This window comes from Pleurodeles waltl, chromosome 8 (assembly GCF_031143425.1).
Source record: "Pleurodeles waltl isolate 20211129_DDA chromosome 8, aPleWal1.hap1.20221129, whole genome shotgun sequence".
In the NCBI taxonomy this organism is placed as follows: domain Eukaryota; kingdom Metazoa; phylum Chordata; class Amphibia; order Caudata; family Salamandridae; genus Pleurodeles; species Pleurodeles waltl.
The window spans coordinates 198,103,338-198,127,069 of record NC_090447.1 but is presented as its reverse complement, the minus strand read 5'-3'; the positions used below and the strand labels follow the sequence as shown (position 1 = coordinate 198,127,069).

The 23,732-nt window shown below is 46.2% G+C and overlaps 1 protein-coding gene across 1 annotated transcript in view; it reads right to left on the bottom strand.

Moving 5' to 3' along the window:
* LTN1 (listerin E3 ubiquitin protein ligase 1) overlaps positions 1 to 23,732 on the bottom strand; it is a 488,777-nt gene that overhangs the window by 377,067 nt on the left and 87,978 nt on the right. The window contains exon 8 of the mRNA XM_069204077.1: positions 22,148 to 22,338. Coding sequence (XP_069060178.1) covers positions 22,148 to 22,338 — 191 coding nt within the window. The remainder of the gene's footprint in view (positions 1 to 22,147; positions 22,339 to 23,732) is intronic.

Genomic DNA, 23,732 nt, shown 5'->3' with positions numbered 1-23,732 from the left:
GGGTGAGGCACTTAGGAGGCAAGCTAGCAAAACTGAAGGACCCAAAACGCTAATTACATCTGCCCTAAGGGGAGCAATAACTCATCTTTAGTATATTTGGTTGGGATGCAAAGCAACCCAAAGAAAACTGAGTTAAGTGCTACACAATAATCCAAAACTCAAACATACAGTTAGCAAAATGGAGAAATAAACGGTTTAGGCAAATACAAGTGTAGAGGAAAAAGTTCAATCAAACACAGAGAACAACTAATAAAGGATTTAAATGTTTTAAAGTAAGACAAAATAACCAATCAAAATGGGAAAAGATGTTCAACATTAGTCTGTGTAAATTGAACTAATGTTTTAAAAATGTCAAAGTCACCTCATGGATGTCTCAGTAAAGCCAACCCATGAGTGCACACAGATGAATCACAGGAGAGGAGAGTGATTCCGGTCAAGCTTTCTGTGATTAGATTTTTAAGGAAATAGCGGACAAATAAAAAATGTTGGTATAAAGATACCAAAGCTGAACAAATGTAACATCGAGTGACACAACGAAAAAACATCAGATACACAGAAACCACCCAGGAATTGGTTCTGTCTACAGGTCTACAGCAGCCCAAATAAAGTTGACGGGTTCTGTCAGTAAGCAGAAACTTGAAATATGAGTTCAACGCCGGATACCCTTTCTTGGATGTCCAAAGCAATTGCACTGGGTGGGAAGGAGGCTTCAGCTGTCAAGTTCAAAGAAGCATCAGCAAAAAGGGGAAATGTTCAGCATATTTGAATTGTTACGGCCTGCTGTTTTTATGCACGTTAGTAACATTGTTTTTCTCTGGACTGTTTTCAGTCCCCTCAGTTGATTTGGTCACAGTTTCAGAGCCCACCAACCCCACCACTGGTTCAGCTCCACAACGTTTTGCCAGTAGTTCACTAGGAAAAAAGAAATTTACAATGGTCAACAAGATGTTTCTTGACAGGATTTTGTCAGCTCCAGAATCCTCAAGTCTCAGGAAGTAAGTTTCACTGCAGGAATTGCTCATAGGAGGCTAAAGATTTGGTAACAGTGAAGGCATGCCCCACAAAACTAGAGCAGGGACAACTCTCTAAGTGTTCTTCCAACAGGTAAAACAGGAAATCAGCTTCAGCAACTGCAGAGAAACCTTCTTGTCTCACTTCCAGTCTTGTTCTGAGACCCAGTGGGCTCTCTGCATGGCTATTAAAGTGCTAGCTACTCTGTACTGATGGGTGATCGTAACACAATTGCAAACCACCTTACCAAGTGTCCCCAACCCTGCCATGTCAACAGTATAATGAAAATGTCACTTACCCAGTGTACATCTGTTCGTGGCATCAGTCGCAGTAGATTCGCATGTTTTGCAATAGCTCGCCATCTGGTGTTGGGCCGGAGTGTTACAAGTTGTTTTTCTTCGAAGAAGTCTTTCGAGTCACGGGACCGAGTGACTCCTCCTTTTGTCTCCATTGCGCATGGGCGTCGACTCCATCTTCGATTTTTTTTCCCCGCAGAGGGTGAGGTAGGAGTTGAATTGTAGTAATAGTGCCCATGCAATGGAGTGACTAAGTATGCACCTATTTAAGGTTGAGATGATACATATATAAATAGTTGAAGGTAACTTCCAAACTGCTACAGGCTCCCGGGGAGGCGGGTGGGCACATGCGAATCTACTGCGACTGATGCCACGAACAGATGTACACTGGGTAAGTGACATTTTCAGTTCGATGGCATCTGTCGCTGTAGATACGCATGTTTTGCATAGACTAGTAAGCAGTTATCTCCCCAAAAGCGGTGGATCAGCCTGTAGGAGTGGAAGTAGTCTGAAATAATGTTCTTAATACGGCTTGACCTACTGTGGCTTGTTGTGCGGATAACACGTCTACACAGTAGTGCTTGGTGAATGTGTGAGGCGTAGACCATGTGGCTGCCTTACATATTTCTTGCATTGGGATGTTTCCTAGAAAGGCCATGGTAGCACCTTTCTTTCTGGTTGAGTGTGCCCTTGGTGTAATGGGCAGCTGTCGTTTAGCTTTAAGGTAGCAGATTTGGATGCATTTAACTATCCATCTGGCTATACCTTGTTTTGATATTGGGTTTCCTGCATGAGGTTTTTGAAATGCAATAAATAGTTGTTTAGTCTTTCTGATGTTTTTTGTTCTGTCAATGTAATACATCAATGCTCTTTTGACATCTAATGTATGTAGTGCCCTTTCAGCTACGGTATCTGGCTGTGGAAAGAACACTGGAAGTTCCACTGTTTGATTTAGATGGAACGGTGAAATAACCTTTGGAAAAAGTTAGGATTGGTCCTTAGGACGACCTTATTCTTGTGTAGTTGTATAAAAGGTTCCTGTATTGTAAACGCCTGAATCTCGCTTACTCTTCTTAGGGAAGTAATGGCGATGAGAAATGCCACCTTCCAGGTTAGGAACTGTATTTCGCAGGAGTGCATGGGTTCAAAAGGTGGACCCATAAGTCTAGTTAGGACAACATATAGGTTCCATGAAGGAACAGGTGGTGTTCTTGGTGGTATAATTCTCCTAAGGCCCTCCATGAATGCTTTAATGACTGGTATTTTATATAGGGAAGTTGAATAGGTAGTCTGCAGGTATGCAGATATTGCTGCAAGGTGTATTTTAATGGAAGAGAAAGCCAGGTTAGATTTTTGTAAGTGAAGCAAGTAACCCACTACATGTTCTGGAGTTGTGTGTAATGGTTGTATTTGATTAATATGGCAGTAGCAAACAAACCTCTTCCATTTACTTGCATAGCAGTGCCTGGTGGATGGCCTTCTGGCTTGTTTTATGACTTCCATACATTCTTGGGTAAGTTGTAAGTGCCCGTATTCTAGGATTTCAGGAGCCAGATTGCTAGATTCAGCGATGCTGGATCTGGGTGTCTGATCTTTTGGTTGTGCTGTGTCAACAGATCTGGCCTGTTGGGCAATTTGATGCAGGGTACTACTGATAGGTCTAGCAGCGTTGTGTACCAGGGTTGCCTTGCCCAAGTTGGTGCTATTAATATGAGTTTGAGTTTGTTTTGACTGAGTTTGTTTACCAGGTAAGGAAGGAGAGGGAGAGGAGGAAAAGCGTAAGCAAATATCCCTGACCAGTTCATCCATAGGGCATTGCCTTGGGACTGTTTGTGTGGGTATCTGGATGCGAAGTTTTGGCATTTTGCGTTCTCCTTTGTCGCAAACAAGTCTATCTGAGGTGTTCCCCAGAGTTTGAAATAAGTGTTCAGAATTTGGGGGTGAATTTCCCATTCGTGGACCTGTTGGTGATCTCGAGAGAGATTGTCTGCGAGTTGATTTTGGATCCCTGGTATAAATTGTGCTATTAGGCGAATTTGGTTGTGAATTGCCCAACGCCAAATCTTTTGTGCTAGCAGGCTTAACTGCGTGGAGTGCGTCCCCCCTTGCTTGTTTAGATAATACATTGTTGTCATGTTGCCTGTTTTGACGAGAATGTATTTGTGAACTATTATTGGTTGGAAAGCTTTTAGTGCTTGAAAAACTGCTAGAAGTTCTAGGTGATTTATATGCAGTTTTGTTTGATGTACGTTCCATTGTCCTTGTATGCTGTGTTGATAGAGGTGTGCTCCCCACCCTGTCATGGAAGCATCTGTTGTTATTACGTATTGTGGCACTGGGTCTTGGAAAGGCCGCCCTTTGTTTAAATTTATGTTGTTCCACCACAGAAGCGAGAGGTAAGTTTGGCGGTCTATTAACACCAGATCTAGAAGGTGACCCTGTGCTTGTGACCATTGTGATGCTAGGCACTGTTGTAAGGGCCTCATGTGCAGTCTTGCGTTTGGGACAATGGCTATGCATGAAGACATCATGCCTAGGAGTTGTAGTATCATCTTTGCTTGTATCCTTTGTGTTGGATACATGCGTTGTATGATGGTGTTGAAATTTTGAATTCTTTGTGGACTTGGAGTGGCTACTCCTTTTGATGTGTCTATTATGGCTCCCAGGTATTGTTGTACCTTGCGCGGCAGAATTTTGGATTTTGTGAAATTGACGGTGAACCCTAGTTTGAAGAGGGTTTGTATGATATGATTTGTGTGATTTCAGCACTCTATTAACGAATGGGCCTTGATTAGCCAGTCGTCTAGATATGGGAAAACATGTATTTGCTGCCTTCTTATGTGTGCAGCGACCACCGCTAGACATTTGGTAAAGACTCTTGGTGCGGTTGTTAATCCGAAAGGCAGTACCTTGAATTGGTAATGTATTCCCTTGAATACAAACCTTAGGTATTTCCTGTGCGATGGGTGTATTGGTATATGGAAATAAGCATCCTTGAGGTCTAAAGTTGCCATGTAGTCGTGTAGTTTTAGCAATGGCAATACTTCTTGTAGTGTGACCATGTGAAAGTGGTCTGATTTGATGAAAGTGTTCACTACTCTGAGGTCTAGGATTGGTCTCAGCGTTTTGTCCTTCTTTGGTATCAGAAAGTACAGTGAGTAAACTCCTGTGTTTATTTGTGTGTTTGGCACTAATTCGATTGCATTCTTTTGCAATAGTGCCTGCACTTCTATCTCCAGGAGATTGGAATGGTGTGTTGTCAAATTTTGTGCTTTTGGTGGTATGTTTGGAGGGAATTGTAGAAATTCTATGCAATAACCATGTTGGATAATTGCTAGAACCCAAGTGTCTGTAGTGATTTCCTCCCATGCTTTGTAATAATGACTTATTCTTCCCCCCACTGGTGTTGTGTGGAGGGGGTGAGTGACATGTGAGTCACTGTTTAGTAGTAGGGGGTTTGGGGCTCTGAAATCTTCCTCTATTCCTAGGGAATTGCCCTCCTCTATATTGTCCCGAAAACCTCCTCTATACTGTCCCTGGTAACTGGACGGTGTTGCTTGTGAGGTGCTGGCTTGTGTGCTCTGACCCCGAAACCCCCCTCGAAAGGGTGTTTCACGGAATGTGCTGTAATTGCCTCTGCTCTGCGGGGAGTAGAGTGCGCCCATGGCTTTGGCAGTGTCCGTATCTTTTTTGAGTTTCTCAATCGCTGTGTCCACTTCTGGACCGAACAGTTCTTTTTCGTTAAAAGGCATATTGAGAACTGCTTGTTGAATCTCTGGTTTAAATCCAGACGTTCGGAGCCATGCATGCCTTCTGATAGTTACAGATGTATTAATTGTCCGTGCAGCTGTATCTGCAGCGTCCATGGAGGAGCGGATCTGGTTGTTGGAAATGGTCTGTCCCTCCTCAACCACTTGTTTTGCCCTATTTTGTAAGTCCTTGGGCAGATGTTCAATGAGATGTTGCATCTCGTCCCAGTGGGCTCTGTCATAGCGCGCAAGTAGTGCCTGGGAGTTCGCGATGCACCACTGGTTTGCAGCTTGTGCTGCGACTCTCTTACCAGCTGCATCGAACTTGCGGCTTTCTTTATCTGGGGGTGGTGCATCTCCAGATGTGTGGGAGTTGGCCCTTTTCCTAGCTGCTCCTACAACGACAGAGTCTGGTGGCAGCTGTGTAGTGATGAAAACCGGGTCTGTAGGAGGCGCCTTATACTTTTTTTCCACCCTTGGTGTGATAGCCCTACTTTTGACCGGCTCCTTAAAGATTTCTTTTGCGTGCCGGAGCATACCAGGGAGCATAGGCAGGCTTTGGTATGAGCTGGGGGTGGAGGAGAGTGTGTTGAATAAAAAATCATCCTCGACCTGTTCTGAGTGGAGGCTTACGTTGTGAAATTGTGCTGCTCTAGCCACTACTTGAGAATACGCGGTGCTGTCCTCTGGTGGAGATGGCTTCGTAGGGTATGCCTCCGGACTGTTATCTGACACTGGGGCGTCGTATAGGTCCCATGCGTCTTGATCTTGGTCACCCTGGCTTATGGTGGTGTGAGCTGGGGACTGTGATGGAGTTTGTGCTGGTGAGACGTTAATCACGGGCGGAGGAGAGGGTGGTGGGGTAACTCTTTTCACCACTTTTGGTTGTGGTGTCTGTTCAGTTTGGAACTCCAACCTTCTCTTTCTTCTAATGGGGGGAGGGTGCTTATTTTTCCTGTCCCTTGCTGTATGAAAATACGCTTTTGCGTATGGTCCACATCAGTTGATTGTAGCTCTTCCTCAAACCTATGCTTTTGCATTTGGGAGGTTAGCGAGTGCTCTTCTGTATAAGAGCCTGAAGCTGGGTCGCTTGCAGTTTGTTTCGGCACCGAAACCCTGTCTGCGTGTTTTTTCGGCTCCGAGGTGACTTTTTTCTTTTTCGGGGCCGAAACCTCTCGGCGTCGATCTTCTTCGGTGCCGCTGTCTCGGCGTCGAGCCGTGTCCACACCGGCATCTCGGTGTCGAGGCTTGTCTCCAGCACTTTCTCGGTCCCGAGAAGGCTGCGTGCCGGTGTCTCGACCGGAGTCGGACGATCTCGGCACTGTTTGGGCCTTTTTCGGTGCCGACGGTCGGTCACCGAATTTATGGGTGGAGCCATGGCCTGATGGCAGTGGCGTCCCCTGGGCCTTGTAAATCTTCCTCTGTGTGGTTTTCGACATCTTACTCACGGTTTGTGTATCGTCGAATCCTTCGGAGTCCGATTCTTGGATCGAGAAGGTACCTTCCTCTTCTTGTTCCTCGAACTCTCAGTGGGCTGTCGGCGCGGACGCCATCTGAAGTCTTCTGGCTCGACGGTCTCGGAGTGTTTTTCGGGACCGGAACGCACGACAGGCCTCGCAGGTGTCTTCACTGTGCTCAGGTGACAGGCACAGGTTACAGACCAAGTGTTGGTCTGTATAGGGGTATTTATTGTGGCATTTGGGGCAGAAACGGAACGGGGTCCGTTCCATCGGCGTTCTTCAGCACGCGGTCGGGCCGACCAGGCCCCGACGGGGGATCGAAAAACTACCCCGAAGGGCACCGGAGCTCTTCGATCTTCGATGCGGTGTTGAATCTAACTACGCCGATCCCGAACGCAACAATACCGACGAAAATCTTCCGAAATTAGCTATCTTTCCGTTCCGAAACTCGGAGCGACAGGAACACGTCCGAACCCGATGGCGGAAAAAAAACAATCGAAGATGGAGTCGACGCCCATGCGCAATGGAGACAAAAGGAGGAGTCACTCGGTCCCGTGACTCGAAAGACTTCTTCGAAGAAAAACAACTTGTAACACTCCGGCCCAACACCAGATGGCGAGCTATTGCAAAACATGCGTATCTACAGCGACAGATGCCATCGAACTTTTTGTTCCTGATCTGGGAGAGAGTGGTATATCAGAGGAACTATCCAGAGTCGCTTACAGCCAAAATCCAAGATGAGTGGCAGGCTCTCTTGGAAGGATTGAGCTCCCATATATATCCACAGCCACACTGCTTGGTAATTAGTACAGTCCTTCTTTAGAACAAAGTAACTCCACCATCTACCAGTTACACCGCAAGCAGGGCCATCCATAGGGAAGGGAACCAGTTAGCCTGGGAGAGAGCCACAGATGTGAACTTGGTGAGGCAAATGAAGGGAATTCATACCTTTCTGTTAAGCTTGATCCAACACTGAAAGTTTGTCCCTGCAATCTCCTGCTTTTAAAGTAGGCCGATAAAAATGGTCACTACAATGCCATTTATATAGAAAATGATGTATTAAGTTACGATGTCGTACATTTCTTGTACTTTGTTACATATACAATTTTACATTATTTTATTTTTAAGTTCATGATAGGATTTGTACGCGTGTTTCACAATTTCTTTTGCCTCATACCGGTCCTTATATGAAATTGTGAAAATGCACGAAAGCTGAAAATATGATCTTTCCAGACACCAGGCACATTTTAGTAATAAATGGACAAATTATGAAGTAAGGCTTGATGAACCAGACGGCCTCGCCTCATGCCTCGCCAAAACATTCCACATGGGTGGGTTTCATCCTACATAACAACCATCCAAGGTACACATTAGTGAAAGGTCTGGAGTAGCTGAGAATTGCTACAGTTAATGTAAAACGTGTTTGTTATTAATACATAACACCCTTCAGTGTCTGTGTGGTGACATGGCACAATATTGAGCCAGTCCCCTTCTAAAAGTTTTCACAGTGAGAGACAGGACAAATGCATCACTTTGACAGAGCACATGCACCAAAGGCTGTTTCAGTAGAACTCAAACAACAGCAAAGATAAACAAGCATTGGCAAGGTGTAGGAAGTTGGCTCTGTATGTGCTATTGCAAAGTAAGGAATAGCATGCACAGAGTCCAAGGGTTCCCCTTAGAGGTAAAATAGTGGTAAAAATAGATAATACTAATGCTCTATTTTGTGGTAGTGTGGTCGAGCAATAGGCTTATCCAAGGAGTAGTGTTAAGCATTTGTTGTACATACACATAGACAATAAATGAGGTACACACACTCAGAGACAAATCCAGCCAATAGGTTTTTGTATAGAAAAATATCTTTTCTTAGTTTATTTTAAGAACCGCAGGTTCAAATTCTACATGTAATATCTCATTCGAAAGGTATTGCAGGTAAGTACTTTAGGAACTTCAAATCATCAAACTTGCATGTATACTTTTCAAGTTATTCACAAATAGCTGTTTTAAAAGTGGACACTTAGTGCAATTTTCACAGTTCCTAGGGGAGGTAAGTATTTGTTAGGTTAACCAGGTAAGTAAGACACTTACAGGGCTTAGTTCTTGGTCCAAGGTAGCCCACCGTTGGGGGTTCAGAGCAACCCCAAAGTCACCACACCAGCAGCTCAGGGCCGGTCAGGTGCAGAGTTCAAAGTGGTGCCCAAAACACATAGGCTAGAATGGAGAGAAGGGGGTGCCCCGGTTCCGGTCTGCTTGCAGGTAAGTACCCGCGTCTTCGGAGGGCAGACCAGGGGGGTTTTGTAGGGCACCGGGGGGGACACAAGCCCACACAGAAATTTCACCCTCAGCAGCGCGGGGGCGGCCGGGTGCAGTGTAGAAACAAGCGTCGGGTTTGTAATGGAAGTCAATGGGAGATCTAGGGATCTCTTCAGCGCTGCAGGCAGGCAAGGGGGGGGTTCCTCGGGGAAACCTCCACTTGGTCAAGGGAGAGGGACTCCTGGGGGTCACTCCTCCAGTGAAAGTCCGGTCCTTCAGGTCCTGGGGGCTGCGGGTGCAGGGTCTCTCCCAGGTGTCGGGACTTAGGATTCAAAGAGTCGCGGTCAGGGGAAGCCTCGGGATTCCCTCTGCAGGCGGCGCTGTGGGGGCTCAGGGGGGACAGGTTTTTGTACTCACAGTCTTAGAGTAGTCCTGGGGTCCCTCCTGAGGTGTTGGATCGCCACCAGCCGAGTCGGGGTCGCCGGGTGCAGTGTTGCAAGTCTCACGCTTCTTGCGGGGAGCTTGCAGGGTTCTTTAAGCTGCTGGAAACAAAGTTGCAGCTTTTCTTGGAGCAGGTCCGCTGTCCTCTGGAGTTTCTTGTCTTTTCGAAGCAGGGGCAGTCCTCAGAGGATGTCGAGGTCGCTGGTCCCTTTGGAAGGCGTCGCTGGAGCAGGATCTTTGGAAGGCAGGAGACAGGCCGGTGAGTTTCTGGAGCCAAGGCAGTTGTCGTCTTCTGGTCTTCCTCTGCAGGGGTTTTCAGCTAGGCAGTCCTTCTTCTTGTAGTTGCAGGAATCTAATTTTCTAGGGTTCAGGGTAGCCCTTAAATACTAAATTTAAGGGCGTGTTTAGGTCTGGGGGGTTAGTAGCCAATGGCTACTAGCCCTGAGGGTGGGTACACCCTCTTTGTGCCTCCTCCCAAGGGGAGGGGGTCACAATCCTAACCCTATTGGGGGAATCCTCCATCTGCAAGATGGAGGATTTCTAAAAGTTAGAGTCAATTCAGCTCAGGACACCTTAGGGGCTGTCCTGACTGGCCAGTGACTCCTCCTTGTTGCTTTCTTTGTTCCCTCCAGCCTTGCCGCCAAAAGTGGGGGCCGTGGCCGGAGGGGGCGGGCAACTCCACTAAGCTGGAGTGCCCTGCTGGGCTGTGACAAAGGGGGGAGCCTTTGAGGCTCACCGCCAGGTGTCACAGTTCCTGCCTGGGGGAGGTGTTAGCATCTCCACCCAGTGCAGGCTTTGTTACTGGCCTCAGAGTGACAAAGGCACTCTCCCCATGGGGCCAGCAACATGTCTCTGGTGTGGCAGGCTGCTGGAACTAGTCAGCCTACACAGACAGTCGGTTAAGTTTCAGGGGGCACCTCTAAGGTGCCCTCTGTGGTGTATTTTACAATAAAATGTACACTGGCATCAGTGTGCATTTATTGTGCTGAGAAGTTTGATACCAAACTTCCCAGTTTTCAGTGTAGCCATTATGGTGCTGTGGAGTTCGTGTTTGACAGACTCCCAGACCATATACTCTTATGGCTACCCTGCACTTACAATGTCTAAGGTTTTGTTTAGACATTGTAGGGGTACCATGCTCATGCACTGGTACCCTCACCTATGGTATAGTGCACCCTGCCTTAGGGCTGTAAGGCCTGCTAGAGGGGTGTCTTACCTATACTGCATAGGCAGTGAGAGGCTGGCATGGCACCCTGAGGGGAGTGCCATGTCGACTTACTCGTTTTGTCCTCACTAGCACACACAAGCTGGCAAGCAGTGTGTCTGTGCTGAGTGAGAGGTCTCCAGGGTGGCATAAGGCATGCTGCAGCCCTTAGAGACCTTCCTTGGCATCAGGGCCCTTGGTACTAGAAGTTCCAGTTACAAGGGACTTATCTGGATGCCAGGGTCTGCCAATTGTGGATACAAAAGTACAGGTTAGGGAAAGAACACTGGTGCTGGGGCCTGGTTAGCAGGCCTCAGCACACTTTCAATTGTAAACATAGCATCAGCAAAGGCAAAAAGTCAGGGGGCAACCATGCCAAGGAGGCATTTCCTTACACAACCCCCCCCCAAACGAAAGAGGATGAGACTAACCTTTCCCAAGAGAGTCTTCATTTTCTAAGTGGAAGAACCTGGAAAGGCCATCTGCATTGGCATGGGCAGTCCCAGGTCTGTGTTCCACTATAAAGTCCATTCCCTGTAGGGAGATGGACCACCTCAACAGTTTAGGATTTTCACCTTTCATTTGCATCAGCCATTTGAGAGGTCTGTGGTCAGTTTGAACTAGGAAGTGAGTCCCAAAGAGGTATGGTCTCAGCTTCTTCAGGGACCAAACCACAGCAAAGGCCTCCCTCTCAATGGCACTCCAACGCTGCTCCCTGGGGAGTAACCTCCTGCTAATGAAAGCAACAGGCTGGTCAAGGCCATCATCATTTGTTTGGGACAAAACTGCCCCTATCCCATGTTCAGAGGCATCAGTCTGCACAATGAACTGCTTAGAATAATCTGGAGCTTTTAGAACTGGTGCTGAGCACATTGCTTGTTTCAGGGTGTCAAAGGCCTGTTGGCATTCCACAGTCCAGTTCACTTTCTTGGGCATTTTCTTGGAGGTGAGTTCAGTGAGGGCTGTCACAATGGATCCATATCCCTTCACAAACCTCCTGTAATACCCAGTCAAGCCAAGGAATGCCCTGACTTGAGTCTGGGTTTTTGGAGCTACCCAGTCCAGAATAGTCTGGATCTTGGGTTGGAGTGGCTGAACTTGGCCTCCACCTACAAGGTGGCCCAAGTAAACCACAGTTCCCTGCCCTATCTGGCATTTGGATGCCTTGATAGAGAGGCCTGCAGATTGCAGAGCCTTCAAAACCTTCTTCAGGTGGACCAGGTGATCCTGCCAGGTGGAGCTAAAGACAGCAATATCATCAAGATAAGCTGTGCTAAAGGACTCCAAGCCAGCAAGGACTTGATTCACCAACCTTTGGAAGGTGGCAGGGGCATTCTTTAAACCAAAGGGCATAACAGTAAACTGATAATGCCCATCAGGTGTGGAGAATGCTGTTTTCTCTTTTGCTCCAGGTGCCATTTTTATTTGCCAGTACCCTGCTGTCAAGTCAAAGGTACTTAAGAATTTGGCAGCACCTAATTTATCTATGAGCTCATCAGCTCTTGGGATTGGATGAGCATCTGTCTTGGTGACAGAATTGAGCCCTCTGTAGTCCACACAAAACCTCATCTCTTTCTTTCCATCTTTGGTGTGAGGTTTGGGGACTAAGACCACTGGGCTAGCCCAGGGGCTGTCAGAGCGCTCAATTACTCCCAATTCCAGCATCTTGTGGACTTCCACCTTGATGCTTTCCTTAACATGGTCAGACTGTCTAAAGATTTTGTTTTTGACAGGCATGCTGTCTCCTGTGTCCACATCATGGGTACACAGGTGTGTCTGACCAGGGGTTAAGGAGAAGAGTTCAGGAAACTGTTGTAGGACTCTCCTACAATCAGCTTGCTGTTGGCCAGAGAGGGTGTCTGAGTAGATCACTCCATCTACTGTGCCATCTTTTGGGTCTGATGACAGAAGATCAGGGAGAGGTTCACTCTCTGCCTCCTGATCCTCATCTGTTACCATCAACAGATTCACATCAGCCCTGTCATGGAAGAGCTTAAGGCGGTTCACATGGATCACCCTCTTGGGGCTCCTGCTTGTGCCCAGGTCCACCAGGTAGGTGACCTGACTCTTCCTTTCTAGCACTGGGTAAGGGCCACTCCATTTGTCCTGGAGTGCCCTGGGAGCCACAGGCTCCAGAACCCAGACTTTCTGCCCTGGTTGGAACTCAACCAGTGCAGCCTTTTGGTCATACCAAAACTTCTGGAGCTGTTGGCTGGCCTCAAGGTTTTTGGTTGCCTTTTCCATGTACTCTGCCATTCTAGAGCGAAGGCCAAGTACATAGTCCACTATGTCCTGTTTAGGCTCATGGAGAGGTCTCTCCCAGCCTTCTTTAACAAGGGCAAGTGGTCCCCTTACAGGATGTCCAAACAGAAGTTCAAAGGGTGAGAATCCTACTCCCTTCTGTGGCACCTCTCTGTAAGCGAAAAGCAGACATGGAAAGAGGACATCCCATCTCCTTTTGAGTTTTTCTGGGAGCCCCATGATCATGCCTTTTAATGTCTTGTTGAATCTCTCAACCAAGCCATTAGTTTGTGGATGGTATGGTGTAGTGAATTTATAAGTCACTCCACACTCATTCCACATGTGCTTTAGGTATGCTGACATGAAGTTGGTACCTCTGTCAGACACCACCTCCTTAGGGAAACCCACTCTGGTAAAGATACCAATGAGGGCCTTGGCTACTGCAGGGGCAGTAGTCGACCTAAGGGGAATAGCTTCAGGATACCTGGTAGCATGATCCACTACTACCAGGATATACATATTTCCTGAGGCTGTGGGAGGTTCTAGTGGACCAACTATGTCCACACCCACTCTTTCAAAGGGAACCCCCACCACTGGAAGTGGAATGAGGGGGGCCTTTGGATGCCCACCTGTCTTACCACTGGCTTGACAGGTGGGGCAGGAGAGGCAAAACTCCTTAACCATGTTGGACATATTGGGCCAGTAGAAGTGGTTGACTAACCTCTCCCACGTCTTGGTTTGTCCCAAATGTCCAGCAAGGGGAATGTCATGGGCCAATGTTAGGATGAACTTCCTGAACAGCTGAGGCACTACCACTCTCCTAGTGGCACCAGGTTTGGGGTCTCTGGCCTCAGTGTACAGGAGTCCATCTTCCCAATAGACCCTATGTGTTCCATTTTTCTTGCCTTTGGACTCTTCAGCAGCTTGCTGCCTAAGGCCTTCAAGAGAGGGACAGGTTTCTTGTCCCTTACACAGCTCCTCCCTTGAGGGTCCCCCTGGGCCTAAGAGCTCAACCTGATAAGGTTCAAGCTCCAAAGGCTCAGTTCCCTCAGAGGGCAGAACTTCTTCCTGAGAAGAGAGGTTCCTTTTCTTTTGCTGTGTTGCAGTTGGTTTCCCAACTGACTTTCCTGTTCTCTTGGTAGGCTGGGCCATTCTTCCAGACTCCAGCTCTACTTGTTCACCCTGTGCCTTGCACTGTGCTCTTGTTTTCACACACACTAGTTCAGGGATACCCAGCATTGCTGCATGGGTTTTTAGTTCTACCTCAGCCCATGCTGAGGACTCCAGGTCATTTCCAAGCAGACAGTCCACTGGGATATTTGAGGAGACCACCACCTGTTTCAGGCCATTGACCCCTCCCCATTCTAAAGTAACCATTGCCATGGGATGTACTTTTTTCTGATTGTCAGCGTTGGTGACTGTGTAAGTTTTTCCAGTCAGGTATTGGCCAGGGGAAACCAGTTTCTCTGTCACCATGGTGACACTGGCACCTGTATCCCTCAGGCCCTCTATTCTAGTCCCATTAATTAAGAGTTGCTGTCTGTATTTTTGCATGTTAGGCGGCCAGACAGCTAGTGTGGCTAAATCCACCCCACCCTCAGAAACTAGAGTAGCTTCAGTGTGGACCCTGATTTGCTCTGGGCACACTGTTGATCCCACTTGGAGACTAGCCATACCAGTGTTACCTGGATGGGAGTTTGGAGTGGAACCTTTCTTGGGACAGGCCTTGTCTCCAGTTTGGTGTCCATGCTGTTTACAGCTATGACACCAGGCCTTTTTGGGATCAAAGTTTTTACCCTTGTACCCATTGTTTTGTGAAGAGGCTCTGGGCCCACCCTCCTGTGCAGGTTTTTGGGGGCCTGTAGAAGACTCTTTACTATTTTTAGTTTTGGTTGTCTCATCACCCTTTCCCTGGGGAGTCTTTGTGACCCCTTTCTTTTGGTCACCCCCTGTTGAAGTCTTGGACACCCTTGTCTTGACCCAATGGTCCGCCTTCTTTCCCAATTCTTGGGGAGAAATTGGTCCTAGGTCTACCAGATGCTGATGCAGTTTATCATTGAAACAATTACTTAACAGGTGTTCTTTCACAAATAAATTGTACAGCCCATCATAATTACTTACACCACTGCCTTGAATCCAACCATCTAGTGTTTTCACTGAGTAGTCAACAAAGTCAACCCAGGTCTGGCTCGAGGATTTTTGAGCCCCCCTGAACCTAATCCTGTACTCCTCAGTGGAGAATCCAAAGCCCTCAATCAGGGTACCCTTCATGAGGTCATAAGATTCTGCATCTTTTCCAGAGAGTGTGAGGAGTCTATCCCTACACTTTCCAGTGAACATTTCCCAAAGGAGAGCACCCCAGTGAGATCTGTTCACTTTTCTGGTTACACAAGCCCTCTCAAAAGCTGTGAACCATTTGGTGATGTCATCACCATCTTCATATTTTGTCACAATCCCTTTGGGGATTTTTAACATGTCAGGAGAATCTCTGACCCTATTTATATTGCTGCCACCATTGATGGGTCCTAGGCCCATCTCTTGTCTTTCCCTTTCTATGGCTAGGAGCTGTCTCTCTAAAGCCAATCTTTTGGCCATCCTGGCTAACAGGAGGTCATCTTCACTGAGAGCATCCTCAGTGATTTCAGAAATGTGGGACCCTCCTGTGAGGGACTCACTATTTCTGACTAACACAGTTGGAGACAGGACTTGAGGGGTCCTGTTCTCCCTATTTAGGACTGGAGGAGGGACATTGGCCTCCAAGTCACTAATTTCTTCCTCTGTGATGTCATCATCAGAGGGGTTGGCTTTTTCAAACTCTGCCAACAGCTCCTGGAGCTGAATTTTGGTAGGTCTGGAGCCAATGGTTATTTTTTTGATATTACAGAGAGACCTTAGCTCCCTCATCTTAAGATGGAGGTAAGGTGTGGTGTCGAGTTCCACCACATTCATCTCTGTATCAGACATTATTTTGCTAAAAGTTGGAAGACTTTTTAAAGAATCTAAAACTGTTTCTAGAATCTAATTTCAAACTTTTAACAAACTTTTTAAACTCTAAAAGACAATGCTAAACAGGGACTTAACACACAAGGCCCTAGCAGGACTTTTAAGAATTTAGAAAAATTTCAAATTGCAAAAATGAATTTCTAATGACAATTTTGGAATTTGTCGTGTGATCAGGTATTGGCTGAGTAGTCCAGCAAATGCAAAGTCTTGTACCCCACCGCTGATCCACCAATGTAGGAAGTTGGCTCTGTATGTGCTATTGCAAAGTAAGGAATAGCATGCACAGAGTCCAAGGGTTCCCCTTAGAGGTAAAATAGTGGTAAAAATAGATAATACTAATGCTCTATTTTGTGGTAGTGTGGTCGAGCAATAGGCTTATCCAAGGAGTAGTGTTAAGCATTTGTTGTACATACACATAGACAATAAATGAGGTACACACACTCAGAGACAAATCCAGCCAATAGGTTTTTGTATAGAAAAATATCTTTTCTTAGTTTATTTTAAGAACCGCAGGTTCAAATTCTACATGTAATATCTCATTCGAAAGGTATTGCAGGTAAGTACTTTAGGACTTCAAATCATCAAACTTGCATGTATACTTTTCAAGTTATTCACAAATAGCTGTTTTAAAAGTGGACACTTAGTGCAATTTTCACAGTTCCTAGGGGAGGTAAGTATTTGTTAGGTTAACCAGGTAAGTAAGACACTTACAGGGCTTAGTTCTTGGTCCAAGGTAGCCCACCGTTGGGGGTTCAGAGCAACCCCAAAGTCACCACACCAGCAGCTCAGGGCCGGTCAGGTGCAGAGTTCAAAGTGGTGCCCAAAACACATAGGCTAGAATGGAGAGAAGGGGGTGCCCCGGTTCCGGTCTGCTTGCAGGTAAGTACCCGCGTCTTCGGAGGGCAGACCAGGGGGGTTTTGTAGGGCACCGGGGGGGACACAAGCCCACACAGAAATTTCACCCTCAGCAGCGCGGGGGCGGCCGGGTGCAGTGTAGAAACAAGCGTCGGGTTTGTAATGGAAGTCAATGGGAGATCTAGGGATCTCTTCAGCGCTGTAGGCAGGCAAGGGGGGGGTTCCTCGGGGAAACCTCCACTTGGTCAAGGGAGAGGGACTCCTGGGGGTCACTCCTCCAGTGAAAGTCCGGTCCTTCAGGTCCTGGGGGCTGCGGGTGCAGGGTCTCTCCCAGGTGTCGGGACTTAGGATTCAAAGAGTCGCGGTCAGGGGAAGCCTCGGGATTCCCTCTGCAGGCGGCGCTGTGGGGGCTCAGGGGGGACAGGTTTTTGTACTCACAGTCTTAGAGTAGTCCTGGGGTCCCTCCTGAGGTGTTGGATCGCCACCAGCCGAGTCGGGGTCGCCGGGTGCAGTGTTGCAAGTCTCACGCTTCTTGCGGGGAGCTTGCAGGGTTCTTTAAGCTGCTGGAAACAAAGTTGCAGCTTTTCTTGGAGCAGGTCCGCTGTCCTCGGGAGTTTCTTGTCTTTTCGAAGCAGGGGCAGTCCTCAGAGGATGTCGAGGTCGCTGGTCCCTTTGGAAGGCGTCGCTGGAGCAGGATCTTTGGAAGGCAGGAGACAGGCCGGTGAGTTTCTGGAGCCAAGGCAGTTGTCGTCTTCTGGTCTTCCTCTGCAGGGGTTTTCAGCTAGGCAGTCCTTCTTCTTGTAGTTGCAGGAATCTAATTTTCTAGGGTTCAGGGTAGCCCTTAAATACTAAATTTAAGGGCGTGTTTAGGTCTGGGGGGTTAGTAGCCAATGGCTACTAGCCCTGAGGGTGGGTACACCCTCTTTGTGCCTCCTCCCAAGGGGAGGGGGTCACAATCCTAACCCTATTGGGGGAATCCTCCATCTGCAAGATGGAGGATTTCTAAAAGTTAGAGTCACTTCAGCTCAGGACACCTTAGGGGCTGTCCTGACTGGCCAGTGACTCCTCCTTGTTGCTTTCTTTGTTCCCTCCAGCCTTGCCGCCAAAAGTGGGGGCCGTGGCCGGAGGGGGCGGGCAACTCCACTAAGCTGGAGTGCCCTGCTGGGCTGTGACAAAGGGGGGAGCCTTTGAGGCTCACCGCCAGGTGTCACAGTTCCTGCCTGGGGGAGGTGTTAGCATCTCCACCCAGTGCAGGCTTTGTTACTGGCCTCAGAGTGACAAAGGCACTCTCCCCATGGGGCCAGCAACATGTCTCTGGTGTGGCAGGCTGCTGGAACTAGTCAGCCTACACAGACAGTCGGTTAAGTTTCAGGGGGCACCTCTAAGGTGCCCTCTGTGGTGTATTTTACAATAAAATGTACACTGGCATCAGTGTGCATCTATTGTGCTGAGAAGTTTGATACCAAACTTCCCAGTTTTCAGTGTAGCCATTATGGTGCTGTGGAGTTCGTGTTTGACAGACTCCCAGACCATATACTCTTATGGCTACCCTGCACTTACAATGTCTAAGGTTTTGTTTAGACACTGTAGGGGTACCATGCTCATGCACTGGTACCCTCACCTATGGTATAGTGCACCCTGCCTTAGGGCTGTAAGGCCTGCTAGAGGGGTGTCTTACCTATACTGCATAGGCAGTGAGAGGCTGGCATGGCACCCTGAGGGGAGTGCCATGTCGACTTACTCGTTTTGTCCTCACTAGCACACACAAGCTGGCAAGCAGTGTGTCTGTGCTGAGTGAGAGGTCTCCAGGGTGGCATAAGGCATGCTGCAGCCCTTAGAGACCTTCCTTGGCATCAGGGCCCTTGGTACTAGAAGTACCAGTTACAAGGGACTTATCTGGATGCCAGGGTCTGCCAATTGTGGATACAAAAGTACAGGTTAGGGAAAGAACACTGGTGCTGGGGCCTGGTTAGCAGGCCTCAGCACACTTTCAATTGTAAACATAGCATCAGCAAAGGCAAAAAGTCAGGGGGCAACCATGCCAAGGAGGCATTTCCTTACACAAGGCCAAAAGGTCTCGTCTTTGTAATGTGAATGCAGAACTGCTGGCTTTGCCACTGATTGCCTATAAAGTATTATTTGAAAAAAGTAAAAGAAAAAAATTAAAATACTGGAGGGAAGATAAACTACTATCTGTTTGTATCTCAAAACTGTACAATGAATTTAATGTTATAAACCTTTATAAATGACATGGTTTACTGTAGAAATACTTTCCACTCAGGAAATTCTGAGCAAAATTGGAGAGTCACAGCTTAAAGGACAATATTTGCCAAGGCCCAACTTACTTACTTTCTACAGGATTCAGCCATTTGGTCCTCTGCAGCAGCCCAAGGAGCAGATTTATTGGCCCAAAGGAGAAGTGTCATGCTAAGTACACCTTCTGCCTCAGCCACCAGCTGAGTAAATGCAGACGATGGCCCTTTCCTGGGCACCAGAAAAGCATTTGCATGCAGAATCATGTGCATTGTGGAATGTAGGAAATAAAAACCAAACCAACCATACAAGTTTGCTTTTCAGCAACTCTCCAGCAAAAATCTCCCTACTGATGTGCTTTTACAGACAAGCTGAAAGGGATGTGGAGCAACACATCATAGGTAGTGGGGGCTGGAACAGACACAAGTGAGAACAAGCATACACACTCTGTTGAATGAAAAAGAAAAAAGTAGTTCCCTAAATGTAAACAGTGGAAGGATACAAGTCAGCCAATCAAAAGAACCAGAAAGCGGTTAGGCTCCAGGGGCGGGGCAAACACAAGAAGAGGAAGGGAAGCCATTGAATAATAAGCAAGCAACTGAGAGTGACATAAGGCCAAATAATTGTTAGGAATAGGCAGGCTGTAATCCCACCATAAAATCGCAATAGGTCTTTCGCAACCAGACACCTTCCACTCTCTGGTAGGCGAAAACTAAAAGGGGGGGCATAGAATACTGTGCCACGAAGTGATGGAGATCCCTTAGGGCAAAAAACACAAAACGATAGTTATTGAAGGAACTACTCTAACAATGCTCTTTGGTAGAACCCATCGCAAAGCAGACAAAATAACTTGGCATCTAAATAGGGATGCACTGTTTACACTTTGCACAACACCTTGAGAAAAGGAGCCCTCATGTAATCAGCATTTTTTTTTAGAATCAATTGCAGATGTTGGGGTAGCCAAAATAACAACTCTTGCGGGCTGCCTAATATTGGGTTGTTGAAAATAAGAGCAGGAGAATAATACACCTGTGAAACACATTCGCTATCTAAAGCAAAAAAGATATACCCAAGGGGAAATAATCTATGGTGCACATGCATCCACAACTCACAATTACACCTGTCTTGTGCATTAATTCTCTGGTTGTATTACTCGAAATATTTAACTGGCATTGGAAGAAGATGGCTAAGCATATACCTGCATGTGAAGATCCCACAGAGGAGCTTTCATAATTATCTAGTGTCCAACTTTTCTACTTCAAACCGAGTGAAAACTCAAAGTTGGTGGTAAACGCCTCGAGGCTGACGGCATAGGAAGAGCATGATGTGACAATGACATGGAGGCGAAGTGCTAGGGGTGTCAACTAGAACCAGGATGAGGCTCACCCAATAATCCAGGACATATCTCTTTTTGCAGGAGCCTCGAAGAGCTACTAGAATGCAAGAAATAATGACCTAACTGGTGATTGCAAAGCATCAACAACAATAATGCCTGAGTAAGGCAGAGTCTTTTTCATCGCAAGCCTGGTTGTTTACAAGCGCTTAAGAGGTTTAGACCTAAAAGAATGTCAAGCTTCCCCTGCCAGAGCCCGCCATCATACTTCCAACACAACTTTTATATTATATGTTGCAAATGCTTAGAAAGCTCCGACGTCAACAAGAAAGGCAAGTTAATAGGTAAACAACGTTCATGTGATAAATGGGAGGAAGGGCGCGTAGTCAAAACTAAAATTCTGTTTAACACGAAAACTAGGACACATAAACCCAGAGACTGCTAATACATTTTCTAAAGGTCTGTTCCCGATTTAACCGCAAGATGGCAGAATATGCAAGCAAATTCATTTCGAATAGCAAATGCATATCACATCAGTTAAAACCACCTACTAGCCAACATAAATCATCCATCTCCAAAAACACACATTTTATCTTAAAAATTAAGTGCATTACAATGGTAAAAATGATATGGAGATTGAGAGGTAAATGGAACAGATCTGTCATTGACAAAGTCCATTCGGAACAATGCGAAGCCTCTGACACGTCTTGCTGCCCCAGTTTCCCACAGAAGCTGCAAGTTACACAGCTGCACTACATAAAGTGACTTCCATATGTGAACACTGCACAGACCGGGAAGGCTTCAAAGAATAATAAATGCCACACATAGACAATTACACACTTACGCTTAAGTGACAATATTACACCAGACCAAGCCCTTCACTGTTTAATCAGCAGCAACCTCCTTCAAAGCACTACACATTTGCCGTAAGTCACAAGACCATCCTTCACTCACACAAGGATATTCACAGAATGGAGCCTTGCCCTCTACAGTAAGAACTTAACTGACCGTTCCACAATACAGAGGTCACAAACTGGTGCAAACTCTTTCTTCGGCCAGGCTGCAAACCTCTGGATCCCCTTCCAGCAAAGACAAGAAACGTCCAAGAACAAGGAGGCAGGAAAGACACAGCTTTTCCCTCAATTACTAACGCCAGACCCTCCAAAACCCAAGAGAAGAACCTAATACCCACACAATTAAAGTAAAGACAAGCATATGCAAGACTATATCTCTCACTCCACTTCATCCAACACCAAGCACAGACACCGCTACATGTGATGAATAGAAGCACCCCACGAGTAACCACATGACACCCCAAACCTACGCTCCCAAGTGAGTGACCTGCTACCCAACCATCAAAAGCGCTTCGTCGGAGGTATAAAGCACTATACCAAGGGATGCTGCACAAGACAAAATGAAAAGCTAACAGAAAAGGGCAGAAGCACCCTAAAACCTATCTTGAGAGTTCCCCTGAAGTGCAAGAGTGCTTATTTAAAACCCCACAAGATGCACCCCTGAAGCTCAAAAGGATGTTGAACCCAACAAGGGTAAAGTGGGGGGGAGGGGGGCACTCTAGAATGAAAAATACTAGTAATTGGCGGCGAGAAAGCTGGAGGATTGAGATATGACAATCAGAAGATGGGACATGATGGATCACGGCTGACAATCGTGACAGGAGGGAAAACTTTACACTCATTGATGGAGCTTTAGAAGAAAAGTATGATTTTAAGTTCATCTTTTTACAAGGAAAACCATGATAAACTGAAGATTCCAGTGATTACTATGTGTTGTAGGGCAGTGAATAAAAATTGACACTTGCAAAAGTTAACTTAATTTTTCCTCTGATGCCAGATCCGATAATAAAGACATCTGATTCACAATAATAATAACAACAGCAATATTATTAATAATAACAGTGATAACATTATCAATAATATTAATAACATTAATAAAAACAATAACAATAATAATAATGGTAATAGCATTATTAATAATACAATTAACAATAACAATAATAATAATAATAATAATAACAGAAAGGCTCCCACCCTTGACTCATAGAGGTAAAGAAGATGCTGTAGAAGTCGACTCTTGGGTCGGTCACGGCGCGGGGAAGCTTGCTCAGGAAGGGCAAGAGATAGGGATATACGACCGTGGCCAGACCTCGCCCCCCTTCCCTCAGCACGGTCCACAGCTTCGGCAACGCCCCCTTTTTTGCACTGACGTGTGTCCAGCAATCCTGCAGGAAATAAGACAGGCGTGAGCCGCTTACCAACGGACCAATCCGAGTGCTTCCTCAAGCAGTACCGAAGTTCTGATTCTGACCGGAACTAGGAAAGTTACTGCAGTAGCTCAAAGGCATGGGGACTTATCCAGGCTCATTCGTGCATGTTGGAGCTGTAACTGTATTTAAATATCACTTCCGACCTCTGCGAGGCAATGGAGTGCTTATTCCACGAGTAGCACGCTACTCCGGAGCCCAAGATAAGTAGTTAATAAGTTAGTACAATTTGAAAAAGGGAAGTAGTACGGGTTTTTTGCAAGTAGTGCTCATGTAAGCTTGCGTTGGGCGGCCTGGCTAAAAAGGAGAGGTGGAAGTTTGAGACGGATGTTTGGGAGTTCATGGTACTCAGAAATGTTTGGGATGAGACAGAAGGCTAGAAGATTAAAACAATATATATTAATTTCATTACTTAGTGTCTGTAATTAAAATGTAAAGAAAATAAGAGAACAATTGTTAAAGAGCAAATCAACTGCATTGTTTAAGTGTGAGAACCTTTACTGAAATAATAAAACCATAAATTGGGATACAGAAGAAAATCAAATTCAATAATACTAGAAAAGTAATGTATACAAAAGTAATGTATACAATTCAAACACTGACAAATAGAATGCATTTGCTCAGCAAAACATTAAATGCAAATCAAAAGATTCTCAATCGGGATATAAAGTATTACCATGTAAAATATTGAACATACCATAAAATATTATGCAGTATATGATAAAATATAAAAAAAAGTAGAACGTTATTTTCTACACTGAGTGAGAATGTTGCTACACATAAAAACAGAGAATGAAACCCTCAAAGCTGCAATCTTCAAACTAATTTTCGCAGCTGACAGATCCATGTCATATAATAGACACCAAACATTTGAAACTACTAAGAAAAGGGCAACAAGTGTGTTGCCTTCTCCAGCATGAGCCTTCTCCAGATGGGGAAGCAATAATTAATTTGGACATCTATAAGGAGACCATTACTCACCTGTAACATTTGATTGGTTGCTTGCAGTCTAACAGATCAGCTGCTGGGCACTTTCCTGCCATCTAGTACTGGGTACAGAACATTACAGATTATTGTCCTTCAGTGATGTGCTTTCAGCCTCGACCAATCCACAAATGGCTTATGATCACATCCACAAAATTCACAGGGTATCTTGACACTGTAGACTGACTCATTTCTCACTGATCAGGAAGGTTTCTGTGTACGTGTGCCCTGCCATAATGAAGAGGTTTTAATTCACCTCTAACAAAATTCTAGCACTGGGGGAAACGGTCAGAGCACATGTGAATCTACACGACAAGCTGCAATGTACCTCTATTGCAGGAAGGGGTCTACATCAACAACCAATACAT